This window comes from Cucurbita moschata, unplaced genomic scaffold (genome assembly GCF_002738365.1).
Source record: "Cucurbita moschata cultivar Rifu unplaced genomic scaffold, Cmos_1.0 Cmo_Scf00032, whole genome shotgun sequence".
NCBI lineage: Eukaryota > Viridiplantae > Streptophyta > Magnoliopsida > Cucurbitales > Cucurbitaceae > Cucurbita > Cucurbita moschata.
This window is the reverse complement of record NW_019268548.1, coordinates 55,891-78,995: the sequence shown is the minus strand read 5'-3', so window position 1 is coordinate 78,995 and position 23,105 is coordinate 55,891. Positions and strand designations below refer to the sequence as shown.

General features: G+C 39.4%; 6 protein-coding genes across 10 annotated transcripts in view; 4 read left to right on the top strand and 2 right to left on the bottom strand.

Moving 5' to 3' along the window:
* Nucleotides 1-4,669, top strand: part of LOC111430089 (protein BONZAI 1-like) — a 7,742-nt gene extending 3,073 nt beyond the window's left edge. For 2 of the 3 annotated variants that reach the window (XM_023066239.1, XM_023066237.1), the window contains 10 exons: nucleotides 300-361; nucleotides 468-570; nucleotides 664-778; nucleotides 924-1,000; nucleotides 1,083-1,220; nucleotides 1,324-1,488; nucleotides 3,343-3,456; nucleotides 3,855-3,951; nucleotides 4,043-4,158; nucleotides 4,195-4,669. In XM_023066239.1, coding sequence (XP_022922007.1) covers nucleotides 300-361; nucleotides 468-570; nucleotides 664-778; nucleotides 924-1,000; nucleotides 1,083-1,220; nucleotides 1,324-1,488; nucleotides 3,343-3,456; nucleotides 3,855-3,951; nucleotides 4,043-4,137 — 966 coding nt within the window. In that variant the 3' untranslated portion in view covers nucleotides 4,138-4,158; nucleotides 4,195-4,669. The remainder of the gene's footprint in view (nucleotides 1-299; nucleotides 362-467; nucleotides 571-663; nucleotides 779-923; nucleotides 1,001-1,082; nucleotides 1,221-1,323; nucleotides 1,489-3,342; nucleotides 3,457-3,854; nucleotides 3,952-4,042; nucleotides 4,159-4,194) is intronic. The other variant, XM_023066238.1, reaches the window with a different exon arrangement.
* Nucleotides 4,670-5,479: 810 nt separating this feature from the next.
* LOC111429666 (ethylene-responsive transcription factor ERF114-like) lies at nucleotides 5,480-6,071 on the top strand (the record flags this gene model as incomplete). The annotated part of the gene is made up of 1 exon (XM_023065610.1): nucleotides 5,480-6,071. A coding segment is annotated over one exon (525 nt), but the record flags the coding sequence as incomplete, so codon positions are not given.
* Nucleotides 6,072-7,457: 1,386 nt separating this feature from the next.
* LOC111429696 (floricaula/leafy homolog 1-like) lies at nucleotides 7,458-9,757 on the bottom strand. Of its 2 annotated transcripts, none has more exons than XM_023065637.1 (3): nucleotides 8,965-9,757; nucleotides 8,389-8,759; nucleotides 7,458-7,950 (listed from the first exon to the last, which is right to left on the bottom strand). In XM_023065637.1, the coding sequence occupies exons 1-3, from the start codon at nucleotides 9,395-9,397 to the stop codon at nucleotides 7,591-7,593; spliced, it is 1,164 nt and encodes a 387-aa protein (XP_022921405.1). In that variant the 5' UTR covers nucleotides 9,398-9,757; the 3' UTR covers nucleotides 7,458-7,590. The 2 variants fall into 2 exon arrangements, with proteins under 2 accessions (XP_022921405.1, XP_022921406.1); XM_023065638.1 differs by having other exon boundaries at nucleotides 7,458-7,947.
* A 1,706-nt stretch (nucleotides 9,758-11,463) lies between these two features.
* Nucleotides 11,464-13,961, top strand: LOC111430093 (pentatricopeptide repeat-containing protein At5g50990). Of its 2 annotated transcripts, none has more exons than XM_023066245.1 (2): nucleotides 11,464-11,992; nucleotides 12,142-13,961. In XM_023066245.1, the coding sequence occupies exons 1-2, from the start codon at nucleotides 11,623-11,625 to the stop codon at nucleotides 13,659-13,661; spliced, it is 1,890 nt and encodes a 629-aa protein (XP_022922013.1). In that variant the 5' UTR covers nucleotides 11,464-11,622; the 3' UTR covers nucleotides 13,662-13,961. The 2 variants fall into 2 exon arrangements, with proteins under 2 accessions (XP_022922013.1, XP_022922012.1); XM_023066244.1 differs by having other exon boundaries at nucleotides 11,464-11,998.
* Nucleotides 13,962-14,035: 74 nt separating this feature from the next.
* On the bottom strand, nucleotides 14,036-15,548 carry LOC111430094 (carbonyl reductase [NADPH] 1-like). The gene is made up of 5 exons (XM_023066246.1): nucleotides 15,473-15,548; nucleotides 15,259-15,372; nucleotides 14,932-15,190; nucleotides 14,541-14,735; nucleotides 14,036-14,454 (listed from the first exon to the last, which is right to left on the bottom strand). The coding sequence occupies exons 2-5, from the start codon at nucleotides 15,348-15,350 to the stop codon at nucleotides 14,059-14,061; spliced, it is 942 nt and encodes a 313-aa protein (XP_022922014.1). The 5' UTR covers nucleotides 15,351-15,372; nucleotides 15,473-15,548; the 3' UTR covers nucleotides 14,036-14,058.
* A 1,515-nt stretch (nucleotides 15,549-17,063) lies between these two features.
* On the top strand, nucleotides 17,064-22,292 carry LOC111429853 (calcium-binding mitochondrial carrier protein SCaMC-1-like). Its single transcript, XM_023065898.1, has 6 exons — nucleotides 17,064-17,535; nucleotides 17,855-18,062; nucleotides 18,603-19,057; nucleotides 20,712-21,497; nucleotides 21,595-21,685; nucleotides 21,799-22,292. The coding sequence occupies exons 3-6, from the start codon at nucleotides 18,631-18,633 to the stop codon at nucleotides 21,989-21,991; spliced, it is 1,497 nt and encodes a 498-aa protein (XP_022921666.1). The 5' UTR covers nucleotides 17,064-17,535; nucleotides 17,855-18,062; nucleotides 18,603-18,630; the 3' UTR covers nucleotides 21,992-22,292.
* Nucleotides 22,293-23,105: the final 813 nt, after the last annotated feature.

Genomic DNA, 23,105 nt, shown 5'->3' with positions numbered 1-23,105 from the left:
AAATTAAGCATGGACCTTATGTTAATCACTTTGTGAATTTAGTTGTCATGGAACGTTATGAATCCTATATATGTTTTTGTGCTTTTGTATTGCATCTACCTTTGCAGTTCATTTTTCTGTAAGTTGTTCCCTTGAAGTTCGAGAATTGGTGCATCGTGTGCTTTACAATTCAAGAATCATCTTGGTAGTTCAAGATTGAGTTTTTATCATTCTGAGTGCAGATGGAAACTAAAATATGAATAACCAATTGAGAGCATCTGATGTTTTGCTTTCTTGTTGATTTTTGTATTTAATTCCAGGACAGCCCCTTAATAATAGAGTGTTACAACTTCAACAACAACGGGAAGCATGAATTGATTGGGTAAATAGAGAGATTATATTTCCTTTTCTTTTTTTAATATAATTTTTCCATGAGTTTTATAGTACTCGTATTACATTGTAACTTTTTCTGTTTCCTTGCTCATCAGAAAAGTTCAAAAATCACTTGTGGAGTTGGAGAAGCTTTCTTTTAGTGGGGAGGGAGAAAATCTGTTCTTACTTCCTTCTGCTGGACATGATTACCATATCAAAGTCCTAAAAAGAACTCCTAATGATATCCTTCATTTTTTTTTTTGGGGGGGTTTTTTTAGTTGATGTTATTTATGAGTTTTGATTCCAATGCAGGTATTAAAAAGCCAGCTATTTGTGGACAAATTCTCTGAGAGCGTTCAACAAACGTTTCTTGATTACATAGCTGGTGGCTATGAAATGAACTTCATGGTGGCTGTTGATTTCACAGGTAATTAGTATTATTTTACAATAAAATCATAATTCTGGACTACTACAAATTTTTATTCTCCTAATTATTGATGGCTGAGTTTCTCAGATGGCTCACTGACGGTAATATTATTTCTAAGTCACACTTTTCCATGGTTGTCTTTCAGCTTCAAATGGAAATCCCCGCCTTCCTGATTCCTTGCATTTCATTGATCCTTCAGGACGGCCAAATTCATACCAGCGAGTGAGAATGGACCCCTAATGTGAAGCGCTACTAGTTTTTAGTTTTACTATTGGATTGTGACTTACTCTATTAACTATTTCAGGCAATCATAGAAGTTGGAGAGGTGTTGCAGTTTTATGACTCAGATAAACGCTTTCCTGCTTGGGGATTTGGAGCACGACCAATTGATGGTCCAGTATCTCATTGTTTCAACCTAAATGGAAGTAGTCACTACTGCGAGGTGGAACGGTTGCATAATACAAATTCACTTTCTGTTCCCCTAGATATTAATATTGTCAAATTCAACGTGCTTCTATGTTAAACAATTGTAAGTTATCTTTTAGGTTGAAGGAACTCAAGGAATTTTGATGGCATATACAAGTGCGCTCCATAATGTATCTCTTGCAGGACCAACTCTTTTTGGGCCTGTGGTTAATAATGCTGCATTAATTGCCAGTCAGTCTCTCGCAAGTGGTGGGCGGAAGTACTTTGTTTTGCTCATAATCACTGTAAGGGCAAACAACCACCTACCAGTTATTTTAGATGATAATTTTGTAGTGATCGCAATTTTCCCTTTTTTGTGCACGCTTTCTGCATCATGAACATCTTATCCTAGTTTGCCATCATTCCTTGTCATGATGCCATTAATTATATTTATTTGGCTAAATTTATATCCCTAAATTTTAGGGTTAGATTAAAAAATACTCTTGGAAGTTTAAAAAGTTTCATTAATATCCTTAAACTTTAGAAAATGTTCAATAATACCCCCTGTTGTTATCCCAATTAACAGATTTCCTCCGTGCGTGCAGTGTTAGAGCACAGGAAAAAAAAAAAAAAATTGTAACTTTTAAGCCAGGTAAGAAACCCACAATCCCATTACCATCCTCGGTCAAAGTGTTAAATAGCTCAAGTTGGAACCTTAGCAAACCTCTTGATTTATCTGACTTCAATCTTCAACCTGAAGAGCATAACAGCTGCAACTCTACTCAATATCTTACCAATTTGGTCACTTTGGTTGAAACTTTCCTCTGTGACACTTACTTTAGTTTCTATAAGACCTTGGATATGAAATTGTAGCCTCTTTCTGGGTACTTCCACAGATACCCAAACATTAAACTCTTTTTCCAATTCCCATCTCCAAAATTTATAACGCTGATGTCAGTTATCCATTCGAGGGGTTGCTTGTAATTAATCTCACAGCAGCATTCAAGAACTTGCATACATCCCACTGCACAGGAGATTTCTGCAGAGGGTCAACACCAGGGCAAATGACTTTTGCAATGATGGTGATGACTATATGTGCGAATGAACATCAGCTAGGTTCTAGGATTGGGAGTTCCAGGATTTCTTATGTTGATTGTTTGTATAATCGTCTTTGTGGGTTCTAAATTAAATGCGAAAGTGAAAGTCACTGCAGTCCAATGACTTGGTATGTGAAAATTCTAGTTGTTGAAGAACGAATAAGAATCATTGCTCTTAGAAAGCCAACCCTCGGGATTGAGGCACGAAAAGGGACAAAATCATCAGCTTCGTGACTGATTCTTCAGTTGACATTAATGGGTTGGCTGATAGATTTGGGGCAGTGAGCCAACTGGAATTTTTACTTCAAGCAATTCCTAGAGAATATGAGGAGCATTGGAGGGTCAATTTTCTTTTGTGCCATTGCTGGTGGAAGCTATTTGTATTGGCTGTTGATAATAGTGGTTCATAGGGTGAGCAGAGGATGTAGTGTGGAGATTGTTTGCCTGAGAAACTCGACTAGGGGAGATTGGATTACTTTATTACTTCATTACTGGTATTGAGTTGGTCAATTTGTGCTACTTTCTAGTTTGTGCAAAGTGGTTTAAGTACAAAGGGGCTCCCAAAATGTATTTGAAATTCACTTGACATCACAACAAGGAGAGAAAACTAGTGTTTGGTATATCTGCAGGGCTTAAGCAATGAGCAAATTAGCCCTGTTTACATATGGAGTAGATTTTAACTTGGGGTTGTATGTTGTCTTCTCCGAGAAGTTCCTACAATTTCTTCTTCGAATTCTTGAAGACATTTTCCATCCCTGTTTTTACTCGGCTAAGAAGATGACACGCAAACATGGGGGGTTTCTAACGTGGCATAAAAATTTCCATCTTTTTCTCAGTGCTTTAAGGTTCCACGGCTGAATTCTGTTAATTGTGATAACTCAAAGGTATTTTGACCATATTCTAAACTTCAAGGGTATCTATGGAACATTTTAAATTGTTTTAAATGAACCCCAAACTTCAGGATTATTTTCCATAATTTAGCCTATTTATTTTTTCAGGAACGTTGAAAAACCCCCTGGATTATCAAGGGTTTGTTTCTGATGATGCCCAAGTTTTTTGTAGGATGGAGTGGTAACAGATCTCCAAGAAACTAAAGATGCTCTTGTGAAGGCATCTGATCTGCCATTGTCCATTCTCATTGTTGGAGTGGGTGGAGCTGACTTTAAAGAAATGGAGGTATCTAGTTTACATATTATGCCCATTCTCAACTGATATGTATACAGCATTCAGCACCATTGGTTGCTGACAACTTGGTGGCGTGAAGAAGCCACCGGGAAACTAATTTTAACTAGCTAAGAACGTTTGTTTCTATTAATTTTGAATGCTTTTTGGAGATCACAGTTGTTTTGTTCATCTTACCTGTTTTTATCTCGCAACCAAGAAAATTTTCTGGCTTAACAGAGTAAGTTAGATCGGTTTTGTTTTGTTTTGTTTTGTTATACGTTTAACTGTATTTCTGAATACCCCAAGTCCTTAAATCAGAGTTAGAACCTTCCTGATAATTATACTGGATTGCTAGGTCTCTTTTGAATTCTCTATTATGTGGGAGCTGATTCTATTTTAACATCACTCAGGTTTTAGATGCGGATAAGGGAGAGAGACTTGAAAGTACAACTGGACGTGTTGCCTCACGAGATATAGTCCAATTTGTTCCATTTCGGGATGTACAGGGTGAGTGATTCTCTGAAATGAAATTTGGATCCGACTATGGCAAGAAATATGGTGAACTCCCGTCATGCTTTTAGCTAACACTTGCTTATAGGTGGAGGGATTTCTGTTGTTCAAGAACTGCTAGCAGAAATACCTCATCAGTTTCTGACCTATATTCGAAGCAGAGATGTTCAACCAAATTCATGATCAAGCACATCATACAGAACAGCCTGAGATATTGAATCACTTATTTGTGCTGTCATCGCCATTCCATTTAAGTTCGAAAGAATGGGCAGTTGTGCGATGTCGCACTGAGATTCAAGACTTTCGTTTGCAGTTCAGTGTGCATACCAATGCAGTGGGTATATCCGTTCAATGGTTGGCGTTTTTCCACGGGGACAGAAGTTTACGCGAGAGTGACTGTCGGCTTAGTTGTGCCCGGGACCTTTTTCCATTCTGGAGAATATGATAGGTGATACCATGTGTTCTACTCTTCAATTCGATAAAAGAATTCAAAGGAATATCAGGCAGATTTTTTTTTTTTTTTTTCTCATATCCTGTGCATTGGAACTTTATTTGTGGATTCAGTGAATATAGTGCTGAACCTCAGGACATGCCTGAATCCTAAAGGTTATAGTTTGGAGAATTTTTCTTTTCTTTGGTTAACAAAGTGTGATTTGAAACTCTCGTTGATTGAGAACCGAGTCTATAATATATTAATCACGGCATCATTATCTTAGGTAGTTATTCGTTCTCTTTGTTTGTTTTTTTGGTATTGATGCTTGTTTCTAAGCTTGGGGCAACATTGGAAGGATTGTATTTACGGAAAAACATTTATTCATTAATTTTGGAAGCTGATAGTGAGTTTTAAGTATTTAAGTACGCAAAGAGAAGTTAGTCTCTCCCAATTATAACAAGTTAAGGTTGAGTCCTGTATATGAGTCATTCTTTAAATATCAGAAACAAATTAAAGTTTATTTATTTATTTATTATTATTAAAAAATGAGAAGTTTTCTTGTCAAGGAAATTGTGGGATGGCCTTTCTAAGAGCTCCTACCTTCATTGCGCAAGTTTCGTAGGTCAATGATTATCATCAGCGAATGAAGAAGAAAATGTGACAATAGTACTAAAAAAATCAAAGGTTCTGAGAGTCGCACATCTTTGTAGACACATGCGTGTGATGGTGGTATTAGGCATTGACAAATGGCCAAACAAACAGAGAACACTTTCCAAAGTTTTACGGTACAAGCATTACAAACATAATAATAATAATAATAGATTGAAATACTTGAATTGGGTTTAGGATGGGGTGGCTGGAATGTGAAGTCGAACATAACAAAATTATGGATGGTGCAAAGTCAGTGGTAAGGAAAGAAAATTGGGGTTCCCCTTTTTTCAGTTTCCAAAGTTATCATCATGTCACTGTATATGTGTACTACAATGTTGTAAATGGGTTTGGGAGTTGGTGATTGTGTGTGTATATATACAGCCATTTTAGGATAGGTTCGCAAACAAAAAGGTTATCATCCATGCTCCTCTGAAATAACTAAACGCCAAGACTCCCAAAAAACTAAAAGTGGATCCGAACCGAGGGAAGAGGCCCTTCTCTTCCGATGAATTGGAGGAAGAAAACCCGTTCCCGATCTACTCAGCTAGATCTCAACATGACACGTCGGCCATGGTTTCTGCGTTAGCTCAAGTGATAACGAGTGGGAGTGGGAGTAGCAGAAGCCCAGTAGAAGCAGATTACTGGCCGCAATCGCAGCAAGCAGCAGCAGATGAAGAACAAGGTGGTGGAAGCAGGACGGGGATGGTGTCAAGAGAGAGGCATTATCGAGGAGTAAGGCAGAGACCGTGGGGAAAATGGGCAGCTGAGATTCGTGATCCGAAAAAGGCAGCAAGAGTGTGGCTGGGCACCTTCGACACTGCTGAGGCTGCCGCACTTGCTTACGATGAAGCTGCCCTCAGATTCAAAGGCACCAAAGCCAAGCTCAACTTCCCTGAGAGACTCACTACCCCATGCCCTCCGCCCCCCTATGCCTATCATCACCATCACAATAACCACAACCTATAGATCACACACAAACCCTTTATATGTATTATCATGCGCTCCGCTTCTTTTCACTTTCTTACAATCTTATTCCATATCAGTAACAATTCGAAGCTTTTTATTTTTATTTTTATTTATAAGCATTTTCTCTTCTCCTCTACTACAACAACTTCATTATTCCATGTAACATTCCCACCTACACGATCATCAAAACTCTTTTATCTCACCATTGGAATCAAATTTCACAATGTCCTCTAATTATGTCTATAACTTAACACCTCCTTCTTAAATAATATACTACACACCTCGTCTAACTCCATCCTTACATTGCTTTATTTGCTATACAAACATATCAAGGTTTCTTTTTAGGGTAACGTTAAGTTTAGTGATGCTCAAGGATAGGCACGTGAATAACACATAAACCACATCTAAATGAGTAGTTACGAGAAAACGATGATTAACAAAATACTTGTACTACTTATACCAATAAGGTGCATTTTTTTTTCGGTGTCTCATTATAAAAACTCAAATGTTAAGTGTGTTCAGCATGCTAAAAGAACTTGTATTTGGATTTGACGATAGTTTTCAGTCTTAGAAATATTTCAAGATCGATAGGTAATGTGGTCATGTTGTAAGAGACGTAGATGAATACTGGTTGAATCTATATTCCAAATCCTGGTTTGAATCTCGAACACAGTGTTACAATATTACTCTTCTCTAACAACAATTAAATAATGCAGTTTTTCGAGATAAGTTAGGAGCATTCCAATTTTGAATCTATGGCATTTGAGCAACAGTTATGAATAATATAATTGTGTGGTGAAGAAAGTGTAAGGTGAAAGGAAGGATAGAAGATGAGATTAGAAATAGATTGTGAGGCAGTATGATACGGGAAAACAAACACAACAATTTCCCCTAAATCTTATGGGTAATTGAGGAAGTGAATGGAAAAGGAGAATATGGAGGTGCTGGTTGTTCCAACTCATCGCTCCAAAGGGTCATCAAATGCGCTCCAAAGGGTCATCAAATAGGGTCATCAAATGCGGCTGAGTGATGACAACACGGTTTACTTTCATCTCAAAACCATTCAAATTTCTTCCTACAACCGCCGCTTTCAGACCCAATCTGGCGCGTTACAATTGTTACTGATATGGATGCAATTGAGGGTCATCACTTTGAGGGGTCAGATAATGGAAGAACCGCCAACGCATTAATTCATTGAACAAGAACTCACCAATACTCAATGAAACGGTGGCTTCAAAAATAAAATAAGAAAGCGGCCGACACAAGTGGTGTTTGAATTCTGGACTCGGGTCTTTCGGTTGCTGGACTTAATTGTCAATGTTTACGGCCCATAGACCCCGCGACTTTCCGCATGTTCAAACCGAAAACCAAAACCAAAACCAGAACCAGGAGAATTTATAAGAAAAATCAACCAATTTCCGTTCCGACCCAAAATTGAAGTTCAAATTTTACGGAGACGGAAGTTATTAGTAGATATGAATGCATGATACGAAAACAAAACGGTAGCATTGCATTCGATATTCCGACAGTGTCTGATCTGATGATACAAGATGAAGGTTTTGGATTGGAGTGAAGAGAGTGTGAAATTAAAAAGGCAAGAGAGCGGCGGCAGCGGAGGTGGAGGCTGTGGAACTGTTGCGCTCGGCGTGGCAGAGTTGGCGGAGTTTGGTAGGCACGTACCAGATGGCGAGGTGTGGATGTGCGTTGAAAATGGCATCGATGTCCCAACCTTGGGCAGCTGCTATGGCTACCAGAGGCTTATAGCATGCCTGTCGCCAAGCTCCCACATTTTCGCCCCTTTCTTTGAAAACCCTCCTCAATGAATTCGACGCTTCCTCGTCCAGACAATGCAGCGCATAGCAGTGCACGTAGTGTCTCATTTTGGGCTTGTTTATGTAACTTGCTCCCGCCTTCTTCGCGTATCTAAACACCTGGTTCGTCACCTGCTGGATCGTATATAGCATAAACACAAACAATTCAAAACTTCAAAACAAAGCACCACCACACATTATTATTATTATTATTACCATCACACTGTCCTTGTCCTTTAACCTCTATCCTATCGCCTTCTTTGACTGCCCCCTCAGTATCATTCATAGAGTTGATGGCGCTGTCCACGTTTTGACAAGGACAACGCACCTCACCTCTCCCTTCACTTTCTACTTTTTGTTTAGGCAATACGGACCCCCCCCTCCTTCACTTCCCTTCATTGCCCATTGCCCCATTCATATCATAAGCCTAATAAAACCCCCCATCAACTCAGAATCCACTAAATTATAGGCCACTTAGAGACTTGGGCGAGGCTTAAGTTGATTAAGCCGGCAAGGGAAGGCAGTCCTCTAACGACATGGTAGTGGAATTATTGTAAAAAATAAAAAAAAAACCTTATTGGGGCATTTTTCTCCTCGTTCCTTGGCGATGTTCTGGACCTGGATCAAAAATTGACGACACTGCTCATAGAGGTGGAAGAGATAGTCGAGGCCGTTCTTCTTTCCCCGTGCAACCTCCCCTGGTTCGGTTACGATGAATGGATGCTCCCGCTGTCTCTCGCTGACTTCCATATTCTCCTCCTCCTCCCCACCTCCCTCGGTTTCCTCATTATCCTCCTCCATCACTATCACCTGCTTCTTCTTCGATACGTTTCTCCTCCGCTGCTTCTTCCTCATCTCAGCTGCTGCAACTGCCTCCCACGCTCCTCCTCCGCCTCCGCTTCCCACCACCTCCTTCTCCTGCTGCACCGGCTCCTCCGATAGCCCTATTATTATGTCACACACCCAGTCATGCTTTATCACCTACCCACTCATCACCTACCTCTCTACTTACTATTAAACCTTAACTGCTTCCATGTACTAAAATACAACACGTTCATTACCACAGAAATGTTCAAAGCCAAAAGGAAGAGAGCGAGTAATCGGAATCAATCTGACTACACAAAAGGAGAAAAATTAGGCGTATCTGACCTTCCTGAGAGAGGGCATCGAGGACGACGTTGGTGGTGGTGTCGTTGGACAAGAGGTGACGGCGCCTGGAGGGGTCGATCTCGTCATCTAGACGTCTGCGCTCGGCTCTTATAGCCGCCTTAATTCCGTACCTCTCACCCACCAGAAGCTCCCAACGGAAAATGTGAGAGAGGCTGTTCATCATGTCCTCCAACTCTTCGTCTTTCATGTCCAGGAGGGTGCTGACGGTGAATCCGAGTTCCGCAATTTTAGCGGCGGTGTAGTACCTGATACCGTAAGCCTGGAACAACTCCTCCAGGCCTCCTAGTCCCAACTCCCTGGGGCGCAGCGAGTAGGGGGGTAGTGGTGCTGGGAGGGATGCACCGCTGCCGCCCCCCACCACTCCTCGAGGATCCCATTTGAACAAAGTTGCTGAGAGGGCTTCCGGATCCATTAGCGGAATTGGATATGTAATGCTGGTGCTGGTGCTGGTGCTGGTGCTAGTGCTAGTGTTTGCGTATATGCGTATGCATAGGGTACACAACTACAAACAACCCAACCTGTCGCTCTTTTTCCGACCTTCCTTTTGGTTGAACTCCCAAGAGGCCACAGAGAGAGAAAAGAAGAGCATTGGGATGGGCGGGAAAGAGGGGTGGTGCACCCTATAAAAAGCAACCCTTTTACCAAATTACGGGAAATGCCCTCCCCTCAACCTCACCCACACAAACGCAGCAGCAGCTTCTTCAACAGCGTTTGCTTAACTAACTAGGTGGCGCAGGCGCAGCGGATGTAAATATAAAATATGGGCAGTGCTGTCTGCTGCGCTGCGCTGTGCTGTGGTTTGCAGTGCAGGGAGGTGATGGTTTTGATTGTATTTTCAAGTACCAACTTAGCCCTGTCACTGTGGTGCTTTGAATCGAATTGAGACCACCTCTACTTGTTTAACCACAAATTATACATACATTTCTTAATTCGGCATCCCCTCAGCCCACACCCGGAGGCATCTGCACGATGCTTAGTGCGGCTTAGTGCGGTGCCGGGGGTGGGAAGAAGAGGGTCATCTTGGTAATTTGAGTCAATAAAAAGAAAAGAAAATAAAATTGTGGAAGAGGAGGAGAAAGTACAAAGAGAGAAGAGAGCAGAGGGTTCAGCGAGGTCAGTAGTTTTGCCTTTAGCCAAGCGGCTGCACTTACTCCACTCCAGGCCTCACTGAAAAGGCTGATTCTTTTGTACTTCGACACAGACTAATTTAATCCCCTCACCCTCAACACTCCCCCCGCCCACAACCTCAACAGCTAGTCCCTTTCCAATTCTTTTCATTACGCTTACGCTTACACTTCCACCTTCCGTATACCTCCTCCCAAAAACCATTCTCCAAATCATGTTTAATTTTATACTCTTATGACTTATTTTTATAAATCATTCAACCTTGCCTCTACTCACACGCTCAAACTCTCTCAACACAAAGTTACATCTTAACGTCATCTAGGTTCCCAATTAACATGGTTCGCATGTCTTGACATCATTCCAAGTTACAGGGTGTCGTTAGCATTACAACTCACTCAGTCATGCCATCGAGAATGGGCCCGTGTGTTGTTTATAATAGCGGGACGTCCTGAACACCATCAATTCAGATTTTATCGGACATTGGACCCTCCCATGTCCATATTGATATCGTATCATTTATGGACTCCCTACCGAATAGCGAGTGTATGATCCAACCTCTGACACATGGGTTGGGGCGCAATGTCCGCACACTTATATCATTTGACACTGTCCTTAAAAAAACTATTTCAAAGGAAGTCGCTCGAGACATTCGCCTTGCAATGCTCGCCCTCGTTGTGACACGCATGTGCCACATGGTAACTTGCTTAGGCCACAATGACCACTGGGTGGACAGCTATCATGTCTCTCCTCTAGTATACATTTTGAGGCATTTTCGTGTAGGCATGATTTAGGCGAACAGTCATAGATATCGTGGAGCATCCATTGGTATGTGATTGACACCAAATTTGGCTGAGTTTTAATATTTCATATGAGCGGATTTGACTCTAGCACAGTAGTGTGTCCAAATTCCCTCATAAAATACCAGCCCCGAGCCCTTCAACAAGCATACCTTTGACACTTTTGTTTACTCTTTGCCTCTATTTTACTTATATCAATGCCCACTCTATATGGTGTGCGGGATGATATACCGTCCTCCTAGATCGATCATGACACTCGCCTATCTTGAGGCCCGCACGGTCGGATGGATGTCATTTGATAGTTACTACTTTGGTTGCGGCAACATTTGGGGTGAAAAAATCACATCATGAAACGGTGGGTTTACAAAGCGGTGACCAAGGAGAAATGAGAGCGAAGTAAGAGAAAATGGGAAGGGAGAAGGAGAGAGGGTGAGCATTAATTTTATTTTTAAAGGCGAATGACGTGTCAACATTACAAATAAAGACAAATTACTAGCTTACCATGATAAATAAAAAAGAGACCTCAAAGGCGAACTTGGGCTTAATGGTGCCTAGAGCCAACCAGCCCTTGGACATGCTTAAAGGTAAGCGAGGCTTGGACTTGGTCGGATCATGAGCCAAGTTTGGGCCAGGTCAGACCTAGGGCTAGCCGGCAGACCTTGGAACAACCACCCAGACCTAGGTGGTTCCCGGCTTATCGGTGCCGGAGGGGAAAATGAAGGCGAAGGAGTTGTGTTTTAGGTTGCTGTATCGGTGCCGGAGGCGTAAGCTGAAGATGTTGCAGAAGCAGAGATACTCGGAGCGCCAAAGGATTACTTCCGCCCTTCTTGCTACCTCTGCCTATGCTTTACCAGGCCCCCTTCGAATTCCAAGGGTTCCACTTTCTTCACTCCTTCCTTTCACCTCTTCTCCCATACATGTACACTATACCTCTTGCGCTTCTCTTCCCAATCCTCTCCCACTCCTCAATTTCATGTCAATTCGCTGCATTTGTTTTCTGCCTCCGTCTCCTCCCTCTTCCATTCCCTGGAATTCTAATGAACTTGAGGACGCAAATTCTACTTCTAAGTTCACCGTAGAAGCAGGTAACGGTAGGTTAGTTCCTCTTTCCTCCTCTTCTGCCTCCACCCGGATGTGACTTTTCTTCTTCCATCTCCGTAATTGGTGGCGCATATGCTTCTCTTGCCGTTGAATTTGAATGCCCTTTTTTTTTTCCTCATAAACTCTATTTCAGGTTATCAAACCCTTTATCGTGTTCTTGAAGCCTGCAGACTCTCCCCCTCGAATTCCAAAACCGCTTCTGAAACGCATGCAAGAATGATTAAATTTGGATATGGAAACTACCCAACTCTCGTCACCTCTCTAGTATCAGCTTATCAACGTGCCGATTGCCTTAATCGGGTCCATCAACTTCTTAATCTACTCTGCTCTAAACATCTTGATTTAGTTGCAATGAACTTATTTATTGACAATTTTATGAAAATAGGGGAATGCAAACTTGCTAAAAGGGTGTTTGATAAAATGCCTTACCGTGATGTGGTAACGTGGAACTCAATCATCGGAGGTTGTGTGAAGAATGCACGGTATGAGGAGGCATTTAAATTCTTTAGGCAGATGCTGAACTCAAATATCCAGCCGGATGGGTTTACATTTGCTTCCGTGTTGAATGCATGTGCGCAGCTCGGAGCTCCAAGTAACACTCAGTGGGTTCATGCTCTGATGACTCAGAAAAAAATTGAGCTTAATTCTATATTGAGTTGTGCACTCATAGACGCCTACTCAAAGTGTGGCAGCATCCAAATTGCAAAGGAAATCTTTAGCAGCGTCCCTCGCAGTAACATCTCAGTTTGGAATGCGATGATCAAAGGGCTTGCGATTCATGGGCTTTCAATGGATGCATTATCGGTATTCTGGATGATGGAGCGTGAGAATGTTCTGCCTGATGCTGTCACCTTTTTGGGTATCTTAACAGCCTGCAACCATGGTGGCTTAATTGAACAGGGTCGCAGGTTTTTTGATTGGATGAAAAACCGTTATTCAATTCAGCCACAGCTCGAACATTATGGAGTCATGGTTGATCTGTATAGCCGAGCTGGGTTTCTCGAGGAGGCCTATTCCATAATCGTAGCAATGCCCATAGAGGCAGATGTTGTGACATGGAGGGCGCTTCTGAGTGGTTGTAGAATTTACAGAAATCAAGAACTCGCAGAAGTTGCTATTGCAAACATGTCTCATCGTGGGAGTGGAGATTACGTGTTGCTATCAAATATCTATTGTTCTCTCAACAGATGGGAGCATGCAGAGAGAGTTAGAGAGAGGATGAAAAGCAATGGAGTTCGCAAGAGTTGCGGAAAAAGCTGGATTGAGTTGGGAGGTTCCATTCAAAGCTTCAAGTCAGGTGACCGATCGCATCCAGAAAGCGATGCAGTGTACAAGGTGGTGTGGCGTTTGATGAAGAGAAGTCGGTCAGAGGGATATATGCCTGTGACAGACTTGGTTCTCATGGATATCTCTGAGGAGGAGAAGGAAGAGAACTTATCATATCACAGCGAAAAGCTGGCATTGGCGTATGCGATCCTGAAAACTGGTCCAGGGGCAAAAATCAGTATATCAAAGAACCTACGGATGTGTGATGATTGTCATAGATGGATAAAACTAGTTTCAACACTGCTGTGCAGAGTTGTAGTAGTGAGAGATCGGATCCGGTTTCATCAATTCGAAGGTGGCATGTGTTCCTGTGGTGATCGTTGGTAGTTTGGTTTGGTTTGTTGTTTTAGTCCTTTTTTAACTACATTTGGTAGGGTCGCATTGAAAGACAAGTTATATATTTTAGTTTGGTTCAGACTTTTGGACAACGAAACCATGTTTGGTTGAATGAGGGATCAATTACAATTCCTCCTTATGCTCCTCCTCAGGAAATGCAGGCCCACCTCATGATTGGAGGCGTCCCTGTTATTTGTATAGATGAGAAAGATTGTTTGCATGTTTTGTATTGTATTGTATTGTATTGTATTGTTTGAACATAGATTATAAGTAGGAAGGAAGATTGTTTTTCAAATTTTATTCATCTAGTTTAAAAAAATTCAAACAATTCATCTATTTTGATCGCATTTCCTTCAACCCTGTTTCTACCTTGAGACTACTTGTTCTCTCAGAAGCTTATCTCCCGTCGCTCTGCAAAAAACTTACCTGTGACTGCCTGATCCGGAAGTAAGGCAAGCCAGACGCCAGTGTCAGCCCCTTCCTCTGCTGAAATATTGCCAGCGAACCCTGTCATAGCAGTTTTCACCCAACCAGGGCAGTAACAGTTCACATAAATCTTATGACCCTCGGGTCGGTCCCCCAATATTTTAGCCATTAACCTGGTGTATGCATTCACTGCGAGTTTTGATACAGAGTAGTCGGTTGATAACTGAGGCCACCCCCCAGTTTCCCAACTTCCATCTTCTACTTGTTCCAAAAATGTAGACACAATCCTATCAATTACGTCTTCTGTCAGAGTATCCAAATTGCCGAGTAGTTCTCTAAATGCTACATTTTCCACTCTCTGTAATGAAATACAGGAAAACATACTAAGCCAACCTTCTTCTTCCTCCTATTATTCACACAAAAACAGGAAGAAGGTGCACTTACATTCCGCCTGCCGTTCAGCTTGGCCAACCTTGAGCTCACATTCACGATGCGAGCACCAGCAGACGAAGGTTTCATCAAGGGGACCATTGCTTGAGTCATATTTTTGGTGCCGTAATAGTTAGTTGCAATAACCATCTGGGCATACTCTACAGAATTACTAGACCCAAGATTGAAATTCACTCCAGCATTATTAATCTGCAAACATATTTGGACGTAGATGGTGCATTTGGAAGTTATGTCATCTAAATTCATATATATACATATTTTTTGTGTGTGTGAAGTCAATATTTAGCTGGTATTCTGCATGTTGCTAAATCTAAGCGCTCTTCTTTGTGGGCAATTAAGAAACAAAAACGAATGTGGAGAAAAGTAGAGTGTAAGATTAACTTGCCAGAATATCCAAACCACCATAGTTTTGTAGCAGCCAATCAGCAAACTGTTTGATGGATAGAGCATCCAAGACATCCAGCTGATGAAAGGCAACATTGAGGCCACCTTCCTGTAAGACCTTAGCTGCTTCAAGGCCAACACAAACATCTCTTGAAGTCAAGATGACGGTCATTCCATGCATTGCAAATTGTCTTGAAACCTCAAATCCAATTCCTCTATTGCCACCAGTAACCACGGCAATGGTTTCTGTAGACCACCACCTACAAAGTAAATGTGGGTGTTGGTTATTGAGCAGAAAACAGAATGGTGAGAAGGAAAAGAAAGAGACCTCTGGTGATCGGAGTAAGGAATGGTCCTGGTGAGGGATATCTCTTGCATTCTCTTTTCCCTTAGCTCATTGCCTCTTTCCTTCCTGCCCATCTCGGTTCGGCTGTTTCTGATTCTGAAATCGCCCAAACAAAACAAAACAAAACAAAGAATCCAGGGTTAGTTGGTTTATGGTTAGAGGCGGGAGAAGGAGGAAACTTAATTTGGAGGATCACCCTTCTATATCTCCCTCTTCGCTCTTCACTACAACCAACCCGGACCCATTATCATCTAAAAACAGTAAACACACACCATCACCACAATTTGCCTCAAACCAGACCCATCATTCTCGCTACCCGCTCAACCTCCCTTTTCATTCTTCCTTACATCATAATTTAACCATTTTTCTTTTTAAAATATACCACACAGACAAAAACAATCTGGCCAACTTTATATTAGCTGCAAATTCATTGCCAACCAAACAACTATCTTTCCTGTAAAACATCTCATAAATTTTTTTAATTATTCTATTTATCATTCTTTGAAATTACTTAATATATATTTTTTTAGGCCAGGTAGGTCTACCAACCATTACAAAATACAATAGAAAATCACTACAACATGAAAGCAAATATAGAGTTTGACATGTTACGGGCATGCGACCATGGACAACACGTCTTGGACGAGCATGACCATGACATCCTCCCCACCTAAATGGTTCATGTCCCTGTCAATTGTCTATGTTCAAAATCTTTGATGTGGGTTGTGGCAGATCTTCGGTGCGTTCCCAGCTAATTTCTTTTGTAGAGAGTTTTTTCCATTGGACTAGAAATTCTCGAACGCTCTGTACAGGTCTTCCAACTTTTCTAACCCTCAGCTAGGATTACTTCGACTTATTTGTTGTCCTTTTGTTTAAGGTCGATTCTCGGTCTTGTGGCAACATTGCAGCTGACATCATCTAGATCGGAGTGATAAGTTTTCAGGTTGTTCACAGGGAGAATTTTCATCCATGTGGGCAATGTTATCCGGTGGGATGTAGTCTCGACTTTCTTTAGGATTTCAACGGGTCCTTCGTACTTTCTGACGAGTTTTTGATTTTTTCTGCTCGGTAACCTTTCAAATTAAAAAATATTTGTTTTGTATCTTTATTTCTTATATTATGCTTGATCTTGTTTCTTTTAACTCTGCTGATATAAGCGGATAAAAAAAAGAAGGTTGTAACCATAAAAAATGAGGAAAGTTGAACGTGTCAAAAATGATGGTTTTCATATTTCCAGTCTTGCTACCTCCAATGCATTTTAGTTTTTAAGTTGTCGTTTCGATTGGATGAACCCCATTTAAAAGGGAGAAGATAATGTGATCACAACCTCGTTGAAGCCCAAAAATATTGAAGGAAAATACTCAAACCATTGCCCAAATGTTGGAGGCAACAAAGCCAGCCCAAACGGCATGGGTCAACTAAAAAGGCTCACTCATTTAAATCAACTTGATGTTATTGCCGCTAGGTTTTTTGGCTTGAGAGTGAGCTATTAATGAGTATAACAGTCTTCACCCCTAGGAGCGACAAACACGTAACATTTTGGACAATAGTATATATTGTAACCCGTTGAAAATTTAATAAACCTGTTTTATCGTTATTCACGTACTTTTTAAGAAAAATCGTTGGATAGCATTTTTGGGTGATATATACTTTCACCCATTAAATTATATATTATTAGTTTGATTTTGCATTAAATCTGGTTTCATGTTAAAATGGTGTAAACACAAACAAATTGAATAGAGAGACTAAATTTAGGATCCAAAGAATAACTCAATTAAGTGATATATGTTAATCAAGATTCGCATTCCGCCTCTCGAATGTTGACGAGCTCACAAGAAAAAAGGAGGAGAATAAACACCAATTTTCTTTAACTTATATCTCATCACATCGGGCCTCATCGATCACCCACGATTCTCTGTGCACAAGTTAGGGCATCTGTCCCCAAACTCAGAAGACCCTTATCGTCTTATTTATGCGTACATGAAGTACCAAGATGGAGAGCAGCAAGCGATTCTTGAAGCTGGAGCACATGGTCCCCTCTGTATATATGGATTCCTATTCTCTTGCTTCTTATGTCTGTTGATTCGTCGTCCGTAGCCTTCTTGCCGCCGGAACCGGCCGTTCCTATTGGTCACAGCGTTCGGTCTAACTACTTATTGTTTAAATTTACGGGAACGCTGTAGGGGTGGGCTCGATATCATCATTTTTTTAGATCCAACGGAGGAGCTAAGAGTCTTCGAAGCCGATCCGCGGAACTGGGTACGCAAAACATTTCAATATTCATCTTTTCTCCGTTCTCGAGATCTTCCGCTTCTGCTGCTAACAATTAATTCCATGACTCTTTCTTGTAAATCATCTTTCGTTCTCTCTCTCTCTCTCTCTGCTATTTTCTTTCTTAACAATTACATTTGCAATTCCTGTGATTGTTGAGTAGATCTGATATCAAAATGTCAAGTCACATTTCTGAGTATTTGAGAGTTATTTATTCTTTTATGTAGTAATTGAGTCGATTGCATCCCTCATCTATAAGAAGATACATTTACCATGTAAAGAATTGAACTGTATGTATTTTCTGTAGGAGGTTGCATTCGGATTTCCAGTGATTACACTGTGCCACCTTTTGGTCTAGGACTTGGCTCTCTTATCCCCGGCGACTAGAAAATTCCGGCATTTGATGACGCAGGGAAGGGAGGGGGTGGATAGTAGTGTATAGTGAGTCCCATCCTAACATTTCAGAACTACATTCGAAGACTGACCTAGGCAGCTGCTAAACCTTGGACATTGGAGTAAGATTCTTGCTCAGACACCCAAACTACTACTATTTGTTTTCAAAGTCTTATTTCATTTTGAACGGTTCTTTACCTTTATTTATTTTTTTACGTGGTAATTAAAATCCTCGGGGACAATTTTTGTTTATTACATATTAGAATTTTTTTGTCTCTCTCGTCTGTTCAGGCAATCGTCATATTTTGAGTAATTACCAATGAAGTTGGAAATGTATTTTTTATTTTAGTTGTTTATGATAATACTGAAATATAATCTACAATGCCAGGAGGATACTTAACGTTTTAGTCATTTCTTGGTGGCCCTTTGTAGTTTTGTTGTCCTAATGAAATTTGTAAGCTTGAGATTGTATGAGGCTGTAGAATTTTCGGTAATTGATGGAAACACTCCATCTGCTTGAACACTTGCCTTTTTGTTCGACACTCATCTATTTCACAGTACACCTTTTAATGTGTTTAAGTATCCAATGAAAAACATAATTGTAATTATGGGAACTGTAGTAAGTTTTGAACGATGATTTTTTAACCCATCATCTATTACAGACCAGAGATCACCTTGGTATTTCAAAACATGGACGCCAAAGAGGCTGCTTTTTCTGGAAACCCACGGCGTCCTACTGACTGTTGCAATCCTGTCAAACAGCTTGGACCTATCTCCCTAGAACATGTGCTCCTTGCACTGCGTGAGTCCAAGGAGGAAAGGGATCTTCGGACCCGTAGTCTTTTTAATTTTTTTGATGCTGCCAACCTTGGATATCTTGACTATGCTCAGATAGAAGCTGGATTGTTGGCTCTACAAATACCCGCCGAATACAAATATGCTAAGGATCTCCTGAAGGTCTGTGATGCCAATAGAGATGGCAGGGTAGACTACCAGGAATTTCGCCGCTACATGGATGTTAAGGAACTAGAGCTCTACCGAATTTTTCAAGCAATTGATGTTGAGCACAATGGATGTATTCTTCCGGAAGAGCTGTGGGATGCTCTTGTTCAGGCTGGTATACTATACCTTTCTCTGCCTCATTTTCTATTTCACCCTTTTCTTTCTTTTTAATCACATTTGATGTATATTACTCATTACTACCGTTTAATATTGCTTTCTAAAATTCTTTCATACGAATTAAAATTAGTATTTATTCTTTTGAACTTTCTATGAACATTTACATTTTTTTTTTTTAAAATTCCATGAAAATTGGTATCACACGGGCAAACATGTTAAAAGTTTATGCTTTTTTCTTAAGCCTTTCTTTGTTAGTTCTTTATCTAGACAGAAAATGCAATTCAGAAAATTATTCTTAAATTTATATTATTGATAAAAGATAGGTTGTTTCTCGGTTGATTATATATATTTATATGTTAGATATATAGATGTATATAATTGATATTGATTGAAGACTAAGAAATTTTAATATATAATAGTAATGTGATTAAAATACTTTAATAAGCTAATACTTAAGATAATTAATTAATTTTTTCTAAGAGTGCTCTAAATGGTTATATGATACTTTGTATATCTTTTATTTATTTATTTATTTATTAATTTTTTTTTTATAAAGAAGACCATATTCAACTATTTACTGAACACTTAAAATTACATACCAAATTTTCCTCTTAAGAATGTTAATTTAACTATGATGGTCTATTATTTATATTAATGAAAAGTATAAAAAGTGTAACGAAGGGTTGTGTTTGATGATTATTATTAGAGAATGAACAAATTGGACAAAAAATGATTGTCAGCATCCTCATTTCACGTTTCTAAAATTGTTTAATCACATTTCACAATTTTATGTATTTTGAAATAAAAATAAATTAGGATCTGTTGTCTTGATATTTATATGTTATATCATTGAGAGCATATTAAATTTTAAATGCAAATCATTTTAATATATGTTCATATAAATACGCATAATGTCAAAATAATGGGAATGGATAATAATATGAATCAAAATAGTGGGATATATCTCGGATGTTTCTCCAACAACCTGGATAGGTATTAAATTTATCCTTGAGATAGATTATTTGATAGTAATGAATTGATTTTTCCTTGAAGGACAAAGGACAGACCCCCTCTAAATGGCTAATATAGATAAATGCGGGCAATTAGAAGGAGCTCAAGTTTTGTATGTATGCACAAAGGATAAATAAAAATATATGGTTATCACTTTAAGTCTTTTCATTTTGTTTAATATTAGTCTTCACATTTGGCAATGTGTGGCTAACTATTTGCTTCTTATGTTGTATGACACTCTTAGGAATTTGTCAATGTGTCGTCATAGTAAAATTTCAACTTGAATTCCTTATAGTTTCTTAGATTTTGATACTGACTGCTGCTTAATGTCTAACCACACCTATTTTTGGAATTTAGTTTGGTCAATGAGGCGCAATGCATCAACCGTTTTAGTTTAAATGATGGGTAATATGGTGCATAAATTGAACCGTATCTCCACCAATACCTTGTTTGATTATTTGTCATTTCTATCTCCTAACCTGTTCAGAATTAATTTCATTATTTAATTCTGACACCATTTAAATTTATTTTCCATTGTCTAATTTGACTAACATTTCTTCTCCTCAGTGATCAGTATTGTGTTTGATTCAGTATGTCACACATCTTGTCATCTTATGTCCCTGGTAGTTTTAATTTTCTAGGTATAGAAATTGATGACGAGGAACTTGCACGGTTTGTGGAGCATGTTGATAAGGATAATAATGGAATCATAACCTTTGAAGAGTGGAGGGACTTTCTTCTATTTTATCCACATGAAGCTACCATTGAAAACATATATCATCACTGGGAAAGGGTATGCCTTGTAGATATTGGAGAACAGGCTGTAATTCCAGAAGGCATCAGTAAGTATGTCCATCCTTTCAGGTACTTTATTGCTGGAGGTATAGCAGGAGCTGCTTCTCGTACTGCAACAGCTCCTCTAGATCGACTTAAAGTGGTTTTGCAAGTACAGACAACCCGAGCATGGATTATGCCAGCTATAAAGAAGATATGGAAGGAAGATGGTCTCTTGGGTTTTTTCCGAGGTAATGGGCTAAATGTTGTGAAGGTTGCACCTGAAAGTGCCATCAAATTTTACACTTATGAGATGTTAAAGGGTATGATTGCGAACAGTAGAGATGAAGAAAAGCGTGACATTGGAACTGCCGGGAGACTTTTTTCTGGTGGTATTGCTGGTGCAGTCGCTCAAACTGCTATCTATCCTTTGGATCTCCTGAAAACTCGGCTACAGACTTTTTCTTGTGAAGGTGAAAAGGTTCCGAAGTTAGGAAAACTTACAAAAGACCTCTGGGTTCACGAGGGACCTCGGGTCTTCTACAAAGGTCTTGTACCTTCCCTTCTTGGCATTATCCCTTATGCTGGCATTGATCTTGCTGCCTATGAGACATTGAAAGATGTATCAAAAACATATATTCTACAAGACTCTGGTGCGTGATTTATTATTATTATTATTATTATTATTTCGCTTACCTGTTACTTAAAGTTGGTTATGGTAACCCCCCTTTCCCACCCAAATATCATCAGATCCTGGACCTCTCGTGCAACTAGCCTGTGGAACAATCTCTGGAGCTCTTGGGGCCACATGTGTTTACCCATTGCAAGTTATTCGAACGAGGTATGGATGACTTTTACTTTACCCATTTCTTCGTGTAGTAAAATCAAAGGTAAATAATAGTATCTGTGATCCTGGTTTTGATTGAGATTGAGGTACTTCGGAATTGTTTTCAGAATGCAAGCCCAAAGTTCAAATAGAGGTGCTGCTTATCAGGGAATGACAGATGTATTTTGGCAGACATTGAAGCGCGAAGGCTATGGTGGTTTCTATAAAGGTCTTTTGCCCAATTTACTTAAAGTTGTGCCGGCTGCAAGCATTACGTATTTAGTTTACGAAAGGATGAAAAAATGGCTGGAACTTGATTAGGAGGCAGTCTGTCTGTGTTATGGTTTGGGGGAAAAAAAAGAAAAAAAGAGAAAAAAAAAAATATACTTGGCAGATGCCAGTTTGCAGGTTGAGAATTGGAGGTACATTATTTGTGGTCGGGAGGTGTGTTACCTCCAGAATTTTTTAAACAATGAGTAATAATGGGAAGTGATTGTTGCTACGATTGGTGTAGCTTGTAAGCTACTAATAGTGTTATATACTGGCAAACGGTTCACTTGCAACTTGAACACCATGTATGTATACATCCGACTCAATATTATTGACTTACCATCCTTTGCAACTTGTATTTGTCATTTGGGCACGCAGTTGTAGTTTTGGAATGGCTCTCAACTGGGGACTTCTTCGTCCGCCAGGTAATTAAAGATAAAGAGTTGCTGATGAATTGCTAGGAATTTCTATGATAAGACAAGCTCATTACCGCTTGTAACATCCTATAGGCCTTTCTTAGAATAGTGCCACATGCATCATCTTTACGGCCTCCTGCAACAGATTCTCCAAAAGAGGGTCATTTCTAGTTCTATTTTCTGTAAATAGAGCATGCATATTGAATATTTAGGGGATGATGCTGATGAGAAAGAGGTTTAGAAGTAGTCCCCCTTCGAACCATTTAGGAGAGGTTTGATTCAAAGTTTGTTTTATGATGATATTGGCAAATAGAATGTCAGAAAATTAAATATAATATAAAGTATTTGTTTTATCCCAAACTTGCCTCCATATTTTATTATTATTTTTTTCATTTTATTTACTTTTTTTTTTAATTTAAATTTATTCACCTTTCTTTTTCTTTTCTCTTACTATTTTACAATTTATTATTATTTTTAATCATATCATTATTTACTTGTACATTGTATTTGAGTTTTTAAGAATGTCATTATTCTAATTAGTTATAATAATTTTATTAAAAATAAAATATTTATAATATACTTATTAATTAATTAAAATTTATAGCATATTATTATTTGATTAATAAATTATTATAATTGTATAAAATTTATGAATATATCTCCATCCATATAATTTACTTTACCATATACAACTTGAAATATAAGGCGTACTAAATATTTGGAAAAAAAATTATATGATTTTATTAAAA

Excerpts from the sequence above, each read along its gene's own strand:
- LOC111430093 (XM_023066244.1), top strand. The coding sequence starts at position 11,623 with ATGAAGGCGAAGGAGTTGTGTTTTAGGTTGCTGTATCGGTGCCGGAGG. Across the intron at positions 11,999-12,141 it reads CACCGTAGAAGCAGGTAACG|GTTATCAAACCCTTTATCGT; the intron begins GTAGGTTAGTTC and ends ACTCTATTTCAG.
- LOC111430094 (XM_023066246.1), bottom strand. The coding sequence starts at position 15,350 with ATGGGCAGGAAGGAAAGAGGCAATGAGCTAAGGGAAAAGAGAATGCAA. Across the intron at positions 15,191-15,258 it reads CCTTACTCCGATCACCAGAG|GTGGTGGTCTACAGAAACCA; the intron begins GTCTCTTTCTTT and ends TTTACTTTGTAG. Across the intron at positions 14,455-14,540 it reads AGCTGAACGGCAGGCGGAAT|AGAGTGGAAAATGTAGCATT; the intron begins GTAAGTGCACCT and ends ATTTCATTACAG.
- LOC111429853 (XM_023065898.1), top strand. The coding sequence starts at position 18,631 with ATGGACGCCAAAGAGGCTGCTTTTTCTGGAAACCCACGGCGTCCTACT. Across the intron at positions 21,498-21,594 it reads ATATATTCTACAAGACTCTG|ATCCTGGACCTCTCGTGCAA; the intron begins GTGCGTGATTTA and ends AAATATCATCAG. Across the intron at positions 21,686-21,798 it reads TTGCAAGTTATTCGAACGAG|AATGCAAGCCCAAAGTTCAA; the intron begins GTATGGATGACT and ends AATTGTTTTCAG.
- LOC111429696 (XM_023065637.1), bottom strand. The coding sequence starts at position 9,397 with ATGGATCCGGAAGCCCTCTCAGCAACTTTGTTCAAATGGGATCCTCGA. Across the intron at positions 8,760-8,964 it reads CGATGCCCTCTCTCAGGAAG|GGCTATCGGAGGAGCCGGTG; the intron begins GTCAGATACGCC and ends ACATAATAATAG. Across the intron at positions 7,951-8,388 it reads GAGAAAAATGCCCCAATAAG|CAGGTGACGAACCAGGTGTT; the intron begins GTTTTTTTTTTA and ends TATACGATCCAG.